General features: G+C 35.6%; 2 protein-coding genes across 6 annotated transcripts; one reads left to right on the forward strand and one right to left on the reverse strand.

Annotated features, from left to right (window-relative positions):
* The first annotated feature begins 1379 nt into the window (after positions 1-1379).
* On the forward strand, positions 1380-5094 carry LOC130823667 (chromatin remodeling protein EBS-like). The gene is made up of 5 exons (XM_057688391.1): positions 1380-1704; positions 1807-2149; positions 2273-2341; positions 2965-3103; positions 4797-5094. Exons 1-5 carry the CDS (start codon positions 1632-1634, stop codon positions 4821-4823), a joined length of 651 nt encoding a protein of 216 aa, XP_057544374.1. The 5' UTR covers positions 1380-1631; the 3' UTR covers positions 4824-5094.
* A 560-nt stretch (positions 5095-5654) lies between these two features.
* On the reverse strand, positions 5655-11925 carry LOC130823666 (O-fucosyltransferase 15-like). Of its 5 annotated transcripts, none has more exons than XM_057688386.1 (10): positions 11445-11585; positions 10866-10955; positions 10446-10545; positions 10322-10357; positions 10119-10207; positions 9556-9676; positions 9327-9470; positions 8586-8905; positions 7810-8050; positions 5655-6966 (listed from the first exon to the last, which is right to left on the reverse strand). In XM_057688386.1, exons 2-10 carry the CDS (start codon positions 10877-10879, stop codon positions 6658-6660), a joined length of 1374 nt encoding a protein of 457 aa, XP_057544369.1. In that variant the 5' UTR covers positions 10880-10955; positions 11445-11585; the 3' UTR covers positions 5655-6657. The 5 variants fall into 5 exon arrangements, with proteins under 5 accessions (XP_057544369.1, XP_057544370.1, XP_057544372.1 ...); XM_057688387.1 differs by having other exon boundaries at positions 10866-10951; positions 11445-11578; XM_057688385.1 differs by having other exon boundaries at positions 5664-6966; positions 10296-10357; positions 11445-11925.
* Between the last annotated feature and the right edge of the window lie 138 nt (positions 11926-12063).

Below are 12063 nucleotides of genomic sequence, written 5' to 3' on the forward strand. Positions count from 1 at the left end.
TCTCTCAAAGAGACGGTTTCTCAAGAGATTGACTGTAATCTCTTTTGGATGTGGGTTAAAGCTTTCATAGCAATTGATTGAACTAATACTAAAAAAACTTCAGCAACTTCATTGATTCTAGAAATATTACTAAATAAACCTCTTATTAAAAAACCAAAACATCACTGATACTCAAATTAGAAATACAAATAAATTAATAAGAAATGATAATAATATAGGGCACATGTATAAGGCGAATATAAAGAGTTGTTAACTCGAAAATGACATATGTCATATAAACATACTCTTAAAATTTGAAAAACAAAACTATTGTTTTCAAAAAATACTCCTACATTATTTCTAGTCCTTTGGCTATATGATTATGCATATTGTTTCGATAATGAAACGAGGAAGTGCGAGACACTTGGAATACCGCAGATGGAGGCGTTATCGGTAGTAGCAACTCGTGGGAGGAAGCGACCTGAATTCCTGCAACACAACACGTTAGCCTTGTCCGGGGGGTGATCTCCCGGAAAACCCCTCCGACGCTCAAGTCAGAACGTAGATCGGAAATTACTGAATGACAGATTGTAGAATGAATGCAAGAAGGAAGGTCGGGATTCGGATTGCTAGTGCTAGTGCTAGTGTTTGGGAAAGCTAAGGAAGTAATGTAAGCAAGGATACTAGGAAAGCTATATCAGATGATCCTCCCTCCTTGATGATAGCCCCTATTTATAATGGTGAGGAAGGAAAGTTGCAGAAGAAGTGAACTATCATGGGAGTAGTGGGAGTAAGGGGAGGTGGACTGATCATGGGAAGAGTGGGCAGTTATTCATCTTGAAACAAGGAGAGCCATGCATTGTGGGAGAGTGGGGAGTTAGGGTTTTTTAGAGGTAACTGGCCCATGGGCCATTCAAGGAAGATGGGACTTCCAGAAAAAGCCCATTGACCGAAAGTCAAGGTCAACGGAAAAGGTCAAAGGGTATTTCGGTAATATGATGCTAATTATTAAATAAATAAATTAACTAAAAAATAGTACCATGACACATATATTTCTATTTATGTTTCTTTTGTTTACTTTTCAATTTTTTTGTCATCGATTGTTTTATTTTATTATTTTTTAATCTCATTTAGTCCTTCTTATAAATGAAATACGAATATAGATTGTCCGTTATCTCTCTTTATCCAAACTTTACTTTCGAGCGGGACATTGAGTACTACGATGATGATCATTTTTTAACCTCATCCATTAACTTCTCTTCTTCGTTGATCTCACCCATCTATTTTTATTTATTTTTATAAATTTACAACTAGTGGGGATTAGTTGCCATAGCCCATAGGGTTAAAGAATGTGGCAGAACCTTAATGGTGCATTCAAAACGGTAAAAAGTGATTACTGTTTTTTTTTTTTTTTTTTTTTTTTGTTTTGTGGCTATTGTTAGATTGTTCACCTCACTAGTCAATTTCATTTACTCACTCTGTCAAAAAGTCACTGCTTTCTATTCTCTTCTCTTTCTCCATGAACACTCAGAAATTCTAGGGTTTTCTCCCCTAAATCTAGGGTTTTTACCCAATCCATTTCCTTGTTAAAACCCCCATTTTTCCTCCAAGAATCCCTCTTTCATTTTCAACTCCTAATTCTCTTTTCTTCAATGGCAAAAACTCGCCCAGGAAAGCGAGACCTTGACTCATACACCATTAAAGGAACCAACAAGGTTGTTAGAGGTAAGAACAAGAATCCCACATAAATTTAGCTTAAACTCCCCATTAAAGATCATTTTATTTTTTTAAAATTGATTAAAAAATTTTATGTTTGGATGTTGTTAGTTGGAGATTGTGTTATGATGAGGCCTGCTGATGTGGGAAAACCACCATATGTTGCTCGTGTTGAAAAGATAGAAGCAGATAGCAGAAACAATGTGAAGGTGAAAGTTAGATGGTATTATAGACCAGAAGAATCGTTGGGAGGAAGAAGGCAATTTCATGGTGCTAAAGAATTGTTCTTGTCTGACCATCATGATGTACAAAGTGCTAATACAATTGAAGGGAAGTGTACTGTTCATTCTTTCAAGAACTACACTAAACTTGAGAATGTTGGTACTGATGATTACTTCTGTAGATTTGAATATAAAGCTGCTACTGGTGCTTTTACTCCTGATCGTGTTGCTGTGTGAGTTTGTTTTTATTCAATTTTGACGGTGGATATGAGTTGGGTTTTATGTCTCGTGATTTGGGTTTTGATTCTTTTTTGTTGGTGTGTTTGTTTCTTGTGGGTTTTGTTTTTGTTATGTAGGTATTGCAAATGTGAAATGCCTTATAATCCTGACGACCTTATGGTGCAATGTGATGGTTGTAAGGACTGGTAATGTCTCTACACTGGTTTTATGGGTTCTTTTTAGCCCCATAGGAATTTTGGTGCTTAAACTTGTTTTTAGTGTTGGTTTGTATAGTGTTGTTCCCTACTGAAGTTCTTTGGTTTTTTTGAAATTTTGATGATTATCACTTGATAAATGCTTCACTTGGTTGGCACTATAAGGCATGATACAGTCTTGAGTTTAAAGTGATAGGCTGACTACCATCTTTGTCATGTTTCGTATAGTTACTTCACTATTCATTATCCGCAGAGGTCGTATTCATGTGCCATCTTTAGAGCCTTAGATCTTAAGTGAGGCTTGGACATTGGAGAGTCTCAACTGGACATTGTAACATTCGGAAATCTTCGAAAAATGCTGAAGTTATTTCTATGAAGACTTTGGTATACATTCGATTGCTGCCCTGCCACCAAAGGAGTTCAGCACTAGCAATTATTTATATGGCATCTAAGGCTTTTGCACTTCTAGATTGTCGATTTCAATTAAATTCAGATTTTGGCTAGGTGGAACCTCAATAAGCATCATAGCTTGCTCTTCTAGTTGGTATAAATGAAATCAGATTTGTTTGAAGATATTCTTGGATGTCATATTTTGACGATTGATGTTCTTGTAGGTTTCATCCTTCTTGCATGGGCATGACAATTGAAGAAGCAAAGAAGTTGGATCACTTTTTATGCTCGGATTGTGTTGCTGAAGATGATCCGAAAAAAGGGGGCAACACATTTTCAGCATCTCCTATGGCTGATGGCAAGGTAAAATCTTTTTGCACTTTGAAGTTATAGGTGTTTTTATCTTGTGTTTGCTTATCCCTATCCTTAATTTTCGCATCCATGACTATCTGATTCAAATTTAATTTAAACTAAGTATTAAATTTGGTGTTTGGCACTGGTACATTCTGTTGCTGTCCTTCATTTGTTGATTTACAGCTCTTCGAATCTTTGTTGGGGTTTAATTTTGCTTCTAATTAGACATCCTGTATATTTTATACCGTGATGGTTTAAATGTGAAGATTTTCTTTTGAGATGAAGGCTTTGACATTGTTGTAGTGTTTTATGCTGCAATTCACTTTTGCAAGACCTTTGACATTTTTATTTTCGGTAATTAACCCTTGACATTTCTAGTTTTGGCAATTAACCCTTGACATTTCTTTTTTGGCAATCAACCCTTGACATTTCCTTTGGCTGGTCATTTTTGTTTAAGGCATTGCCGTTTTATTTCCTTCCTGTAAAGCAATGTGGGAATATCTCATTACTTTAATCCTGATTGTCCTTAGTAGAATAGGATATGGAGAAGGGGACAGAGAAAAATTATTTCCGAAGATTAAATTTGTTTTCAAGATTGAGGTCCATGTGCTATAGGGTGTATAGTAGTAGTTTTCCTGCACATCTTTAAGTCATTGTTAGCTTTCGCTTGTTGGGGCATCAATCTCTTTGATTTACTTCAGAAAGTTGAAGCGTTTTTTGGGGTACGATGATGAAATGATGAAAATCTGGTCATAATTTGCAAAGCTCCATTACAGGAGTTATTTTTGTACTTGCACATTTGTCTCCTTATAGTCAGACAACTAATCAGAGGTGAAAAGTCCTCCGTTCATGGCTAAAGGGCAAATGTAGGTTGGAGGATATTATTAATTTGTCCCTGTTAATGCCCAAAACTTCAGAAGCAAACTGACCTGTTATTTTTACCCTATTAGCAGTATCACGTAATTTACGAGCAATTGCACACGGCTTTCCCTATGTATACATTTCTAACTCATTTCCCTACCTTGGAGAAACTAACAAAGTTGAATGCTCTATGGATTCAACTCTTATTGTATAAGTATAAAAATTTCAGTATAGATATGAATGATTAATATATTTATATATTTTATCTTATACTTCCCCTGTTTCATTATATTTGCTACATATCACTTTTTACGCAATCTAATATGTGCTTTTGATCACGTATATCTTAAATTATTATTAACCAAAAATTACAAAATTTGATATAATGAAAGTATACGATTAGACGATTCAAACAAGATCCCACTTGACTATATTTCTTCTTACACATTAGCCGCAATATATAAAATAAGCTTGAAGATGAATAATACCGTTATGTCTTATGTAGCGAGTATTTCAGAACGGAGGAAGTACCTCCATTCATTTAGGAGTATAGTTTATGTTTCATCAAATAGTCTTATAACCAACATCTAATTCACTCAAAACGCCCCAAAAATAACCAAAACAGAGTGTAATTCGTTTTTCTTGATTCAAGATTCGATAGGGGATTAGCAAGGCAAGTTGATCATTTTTTTTTTACCCTGTTGCGCCAACTTCATAAACGAATTTGCCGTTACTTTTACCCTGTATGTTGCCTTAATTTGTTAGATAAAAATTGACCATTTGCCTTTTATTCATGTATCTTTTCGTACTTCACTTCATATTGTGAAATACTTTATTGCAGCCTGATAACAAGAGGAGGAAGAGATGAAAACTCGAAGGTGATTACATCGACATGGAGTTTGCGAAGGCTTAACTTAGCAGAGCTTGGAAGCCATCTAGTGGAACTAACTGTGTTGTGAAGGTTGTATTGTCAACTGTGAATCTTAATGCCATGCTAGTGCACAAAACTACTACTGGGACTGTAATTTCTTGTGTGTTAAAATGTCCCGAGGCGTTTCCTGTATGACTTCTCTGTAATTTAAAATCCTGTGCAGAAGATAATTGAGTTCTAGCCATGGCTGGATTATCCTTTTTCGGTCCCAGATTTCCGTGATAGCTGCTGCTAGTGCCAAGTCTTTTTGATGGGCTTTACGAATTACATCGTCTAATATTAGTTTTAGATGGTAGTAAATCTGGGTGAAAGTCAGCCCACAGGGTGAGCAAAGCTGAAGATAGAAAGGAAATATAGAAGATATGATTCTGTAATGAGATGCCTATTCCTTTCTGAGTCTGGTTCTGATTTTGATATTCTACCCTTCAATGTTTTTTGACAATGTGTACTTCATTTGTCCTGAACTTCTTCCCATATTTAAGTACATGTTTTACAGATCGTTGACCCTAATCTTGGACGGTAGACAATTGAAATGAATGGAAAAATGAAACTGATGTCGATGATCGTCACGTTTGATTTATTGGTTCATCGTACATCACTACTCGTACTATCCTATTAGCTGAGACCCAGAGTGTCAAATTTTACCTTCAGTTCTTCACAATCACAGCTATGGCTGATAAGTGATAAGTAAGCAAAAGCAATATAGGTGTTCATTCAGGTCATCGGGTCAATTTTGGGTTATGTGTCTCGGATTGGTTAAAAATTGGATTTTGTGTCCACATTGGTTTTTACATAATTGTTTATTCATTTTTAAGTCGGATCAAATCGGGTTTGTCTACAAGATCGGATGATTTATCGGATTGTCGAATTTGTTTTAAACATCTCTACTTTGAACTGTTGGTCCTCTGATCCTATGATGAGTCTGTTTGTACAAACTTTTTTGTAGAACTTTTCGTTATTCTTGTGACTTTAACGGCCCGTTTGGTAAGTAGTAATAAATGGTGGTAATGAGAATGAAAAACTAGTGTAATTTTGGTTGAAAAATATCTAAATTACTTTATGACCAATTGACCATGTTTGTCTGTCTTCAATTATCTTATTTTCTTCATAAAGTTCATTTCAATGCATTACCATTGGAAGAAGTAATATTAGGAGATAATGAAAATTTATGAAAAAAAAATTTGTGATCAAAGTTTCATTACCAAAAAGTTTCCTTACCATGGGAATAATATGGAACTTTTAATGAAAATTTACACTAAAAATTATTCTCATTATTACCATTTAATACTACTAACCAAACGGGCTGTAAGTGACTCTTATCTAAGCAGGACTTAAGGATTTAAATGTATATAATTTTACCCTTGTTAGTGACTGTAAAACTGCTTTGTGCCCCGAAGTGCTTCACTTATAATTCAATATTGAAGTCATATGGAAAGTGCTTCCATGAACCTTTCAAGTCAAAAACTATCATTACCCCAGATGAGCAGGAGTTAAAGGAAAAGAGACCAACACTAATTGGTATCAAAAAGAATTGGCATTACTTATCAATACATAATACAAAGAATGGTACAACACAAGAACTAAATACAGTTACCAGCCGCTGCTTGCCAAAATGCAAGCCATCAATGTCCTCCGGCCTCCAATACGCTTAGAATATCAGCGTAAAGACGATTAGCATAACGTTCAACCTACGCAAAAACCAAAGGCAGACGATACAACCTCGCAAAAGGCTAATATACAACAGCCATTCTATCACTGGTACTATGACACCCTATTCCGATAAACACATACACTCTTTACAACGGGGATGCCTATATATACTTCTCGCAGTTGGCCTTCTGTGAACTGACTTAGTTTGCCGCACTGCCTTCCTCACTCTCTGTTCAAATACCTTCCATTCTATAGTTGAATTCTTTATAAAGATGTCCGCAAGTCTGCGTTTGTTTGGACGTATTGTTGGCATTAGTCCTCCCCCATAGTACATTCGGAAACCAGACACTAGAGCTGACAGCTGACTCCCAGAATCTGTCATCGCAAAGGCTGTCGAAGCTGTGCAGCCTATAAAGTCCAGTGCTGCCAACTAGAAGAAAGAGAACAAACAGGAAAATATGAAGCTCATAGTAGTCTAGCGAGTCGATCAACAATATATGTATACAGTACAATAATAAGCTGATTGTCTTTGATCTACAATTTATGCAACACATAGGCAGTGTCACGTGATTTCTAATCTCCTCACGAATTAAAAAAGGCGAATTGTGGTTGGTTTTGGGCTATTTTTGGGCAATTTTGAGCGAATTGCGAATTCAAGAAAGCGAATTGTGTTACAGTGCACATAAGCCATCTGACAAACATTATGCGATGCAATTTCATATTCATTAACGTCTTACATCACCAAGTATGAATTCACTCCCAGTTGACAACTGCTAATATTCGGGAAATATGATTCATAACAAATTACCCGTCAAATAACGTACAACCCGTCTTGTATGAGACTGTCTCACGGTGAGACGACCTCAACACAAGTCCATATGCCAAAAGTTTCTATTATTGGGTTATTTAACCAAAGTATGAGGCATGTCTCCTGATGAGACCGTCTCATACAAGAATTTGTGAATAATGTAAGTTTAAAATAGACGCAAAAACTTTCAAGTGCAAAGCAAAGCAAGAAATGACAAAAAATCATGTTTTCAATTTTCTCGTTTCTTTCGTTTTTCTATTTCAGGAAGGGCACGGAGCTAGTAGAACTTGGGATTACTCCACTTGATCATCCCGAGAAGGATGTCAGGTGTGGCCCATAGGCTTTACTCAAAAAACTAATGAGAGAAATCAACGAAACACATTGCCTAACAACATTGCAAGAGAAAGTCAATTTACACATGAAGATATGTAAATGAAAAAAAGGAGTTTGTTCATGCGCAAATACCTGGGACGAGAAGTTCTTGAATGGTTCAAGTTCAGCGGGTGAAAGTAAATTTTCTTTAGTAACTAAATGAGGATACAGGCTAGTTAAAGAAGCCAGCCTTGATGGTCCTCCGTATATCTGAGCACCAGCCAGAAATATATGGGTCTTACGATTGAAACCAAGAGCAGCAAGCATAAGCACTGCTTCTTCAGGTGTCAACGGACAAAGACCTTCCGACCTCAGTTCATCAGGAGAAGGTAACCTGCAGAGAAAAAGGAAATATCAGCATAGTTACCCGCAATCCGGGAACATCCACCCCAATCACCATGAAACGCGACCAAAATCGCTCAAGTTGACGTTCCGGTGTAGGAAAAAGGGAGGAAAAACGAGATGGAACCTAGAAATCTAAAAAAATTCCACTTAAAAACAATTTCTTAAAGAAAAAAAATATCATTTTAATTCTATTTACTTTCAAATATTTTTTTTATACATAATGTATTACCCAATCGTTCCAGAGTCAATCTAAGTTGCGTTCCTTGTTCTCATTCCCTTTTCCGTTCCCTGTTCCAAACCGAATGTCGTTCTAGGTAGCAATGAATATTAGATATAAATCAACTAAACAAACGACTACCCTTCTTCCCTCCCGCTTGGCAAAGAAAGGGGTTGATACAATGAGTCCGAAATGTATCACAAAAATAAAATAACTAAATCAATATTAGGGGCAAAAAAGAAAGATTCCGGTTAATGTGTCTATTTGCAACTACTTGAGAATCAATAAAGAAAAGAACAGCATGTACTTTTCGTTTTCCTTGAGATGTGTTAATGCCGGGAAGTGAATCTGGCGATACGCTTCCAACTCCTTTTGCTCGGCTTCACCCCCACCAAATTCACAAAGTGAATGAGCAACCATGTCAATTTCAAATCTCAAGTGCAATGCAAGGAATTTTGGGCCTTTTTTTCCCTTCACCATTTTCTTGGCATATGGGCCCAAAAGATAACTATCCAATGGTCCAGCATATGACGAGTTTTGCCTCATTCTTTTAAGAAGCAATGCACCAGCTTCTTGAATCTTTGGAACAAATTGCAGCGCGTAAAAATTACATCTACATCGTAATCTCTGAAATGTGAATTGTAGCCCCAAATTAGGATATTGAATTTTGGGAAGCAAACAACATATAAAGAAATTAATAGAAGAGATCATATTCTTCAATGGAAAAAAGTAAGCATACACATCAAGGCTGAATTTAATATGGAAAGAGTCCTAAAACCAGACATAGGGTGTGCAAAGACGTGACAAAACATATTTCTCTTAGAAGAATCTTGAACCAAAGTTTTGCACATTTACATATACCTTTGAAGCCCATTTCTAAGTTCATATTGCACTTTATCCACTCCTTTTCAAAATTTTCTTGTACAAATACGTGCTTTAAAATAAATAAATGTTTGGATACATTCAAAACGAAAGTGTTGGGCAAATTTCATAAGACATGATCATAGTATGAAGAGTGAATTTAACACTGCACATTATTTAACACTACCTGAAGCTGAGATGGAATTGGATCAAATGCCAAGCGGTTTCCGAATCCAAGAAAATGGATGACTTTGTTTCGCAATAAGAGAGGAAGAATATTTTTGCGATAGAAACTTGGTTTAGCCTCCTTCATGATGTCTTCATCAGTCACCTAAAATAAGACTTTCTAGTTATAAAAAGCAAAATGTAGCTTTATTACAACTAAAAATCCGTATTGTTTGAACCGGAAAACTGACCACGCTATCAATCGCATCCAGGTCTAGAGACCGCAGTTCCTCCGGAAGTTCCTTCACTATCCGAATATCAGGTTTCAAATAATTAATAAAATGCTCCTCCTGATAGATATCGCCGAATTGACTAAGAATTACGGAATATGATAGTTACTCTTCCATTTAACGCACTAAAATGCTCATTAAAGGTATTTGTAGTCGTTACATTATCACAAGTAATCATTCCTACAATAATGATATAAAGTATAGAAGTCCATCCTTTTCGTATATTATCTCTATCCTTAAATTAAGTTAATATTAGCTACTTGGAATTTCCAAAATATTCAAAGCTAAAATTTATTTTTGGGAAGACTTCTCGCTCTAAAGAAGCATTCGGATTTGGGATTCATGCTTACCTACCCACTTTTACTTATTCTATCAATTCTTGCCAAACCCTCAATCTTCGACTAAAACAATAAAGAAGAAAATTACATCATCAAGAAACCAACATATGTTAAGTATGAGAACCACACACAAAAACAGATAAAAATGATTGATTAAAATAATAAATCCATGATTCGAGAAATTACCTCATATCTCTCCAGACACTGCTGAACATGAATTTAGGTAGAACAAGAGTTGCATTAAGTAAACGCGCTACAGAAACAGCATTGCATACCTGTTACAATCACAAAAACGTAGCACACTAGTAAGAATCCCTATAATAAACCCACTCATAGTAGTCTCAAAAGCACGAGATTGCCTACCGCAACTCTCTGCTGATTCAACCCACCATTAGCAGTGACCATGATATATCCATTGTTTCCTTCTAATCAATGTACCAACAAGAGCCAAGCATGTCAATCTGATGAAAAATTGGAAACACATCAATGAGGGAACAAGGAGGGAAAAACTACCACTAGGTTCCCAATCGCGTTCTTCAGCACAAGGCTTCCAGTTTGAAGCACGGTCATAAGGCTCTTCCCACAAACCCTTTGGCTCTGGCTTATTTTGGCCCTACCCATTATGAAATACATGAACTTTAGATAGATAGTAGACATGGGTGGATGTAGCATGTAGTCATTGAGTAATAAATATACCCTAGATGAGTTAGTGTATTGTCTTCCACAAGAGTCACTAGGGTTAGAAATGAAGCGCGTTTTACATGAAAATAAATTGATTAGGGTTAGAAATGAACCGCATTTTACTTAAAATAAATTAATTATTGACATCATTTTTTTTCCTGAATCTGCCACCACCATTGATGATATAGTACATACAAAGTACTCACATTTATACAAAAACTTTAAAGGTAGACAGCATAATAGAAGATATACCTCTGCCAAAGCATGGGCTGCCAATTTCAACAACCTTCCAAATGGTGTTTTTTGAGGCTTTTTCAATCTAGTGATCTCTCTCAGATCTTCCTACATACAATGAAAAAAAGCATATCAATAATGCCTTCCAAAATCATCAAATAGTTGTATTATTCAGCAATTAAACCAACAATGGCCATTGTAATAGCTTAATCATCCATCATCATCATCAACAACCCAACATCCGGCTCGGTGATAACAAATTAACACAAGCTAAAAGAGGGGAATCTAGGCTCAGCCTGTTTAGGCCATAGCTAGAGTCATTTGATTAATGATCTAATTAATAATGAAAGTGTGTAACATATAACGATGTTAGCCGAGTTGGTTCAGCATACATTCCACACACCCAATACTAATATCCTTAGAGAAAAGCACATAAATACAGATCTAGTACATGAAAAAATCAAACTTTTTTCCCACAATCTAGAAGACAAAAAATTGTATTTCAAAACATTTTCCTAATCGAACAATTAGATTCGAGGATAATATCAATTAAGAGCAATTCTATAATTTAAAAAAAAAAAATTTAAACTTTTATACCTTAATAACAACTGAAGGCTGAGATTTTTTCAAGGAAGAAGTAATTTTGGGGCCAAACCCAGAATAATTAAGGCGGTAAAGCATCCACCAATTGAATAAGAAGAACAAACCCAATAATCCAACAAGAAAACCCAATCCTTTAAAACGTTTCCAAGGTGAAATCTTGGATCCCTTTTTCTTTGTACCCTTTTTTTTGGAGCGAAAAGTGGGTGTATCTAAGGATTGATCTGAATCAGAGAAAGTCTTTGAAACGCCATTAATGGAGCTCAAATTCATGGTTTTTTTGCTTGATTTTTTTGCTAAAAAGGGGAAGCTAAATAGTACAAATGGTGAATTTTGGGAATTATTTGTTGCGGTAAAAGTTGTTTGATTTGCTTTTAATGGTGGAATTGATGGAGAACGCAAAGAGAAATTGGGAGGAGGGGAGTGACTTGCGTCTTCAAGTAAGAAATAAATTAAGAACATGATTGGACAATATTTGACTAACTAGTAAATTAGATTAGTGATTAGCTAATTAAACTATTTGACGGAAAATATACTCTATATAGAAGTATACAATAATAAAATATAAAATATGTTTTTTTTTAATAAACTGCATATCTAGGCTAGCTAGCACACA

This window comes from Amaranthus tricolor, chromosome 9 (genome assembly GCF_026212465.1).
Source record: "Amaranthus tricolor cultivar Red isolate AtriRed21 chromosome 9, ASM2621246v1, whole genome shotgun sequence".
In the NCBI taxonomy this organism is placed as follows: Eukaryota; Viridiplantae; Streptophyta; class Magnoliopsida; order Caryophyllales; family Amaranthaceae; genus Amaranthus; species Amaranthus tricolor.

Excerpts from the sequence above, each read along its gene's own strand:
- LOC130823666 (XM_057688385.1), bottom strand. The coding sequence starts at position 11,909 with ATGTTCTTAATTTATTTCTTACTTGAAGACGCAAGTCACTCCCCTCCT. Across the intron at positions 10,358-10,445 it reads ACGCGATTGGGAACCTAGTG|AAGGAAACAATGGATATATC; the intron begins GTAGTTTTTCCC and ends TACATTGATTAG. Across the intron at positions 6,967-7,809 it reads TCAAGAACTTCTCGTCCCAG|TTGGCAGCACTGGACTTTAT; the intron begins GTATTTGCGCAT and ends TCTTTCTTCTAG.
- LOC130823667 (XM_057688391.1), top strand. The coding sequence starts at position 1,632 with ATGGCAAAAACTCGCCCAGGAAAGCGAGACCTTGACTCATACACCATT. Across the intron at positions 2,150-2,272 it reads ACTCCTGATCGTGTTGCTGT|GTATTGCAAATGTGAAATGC; the intron begins GTGAGTTTGTTT and ends TTTGTTATGTAG. Across the intron at positions 3,104-4,796 it reads CTCCTATGGCTGATGGCAAG|CCTGATAACAAGAGGAGGAA; the intron begins GTAAAATCTTTT and ends ACTTTATTGCAG.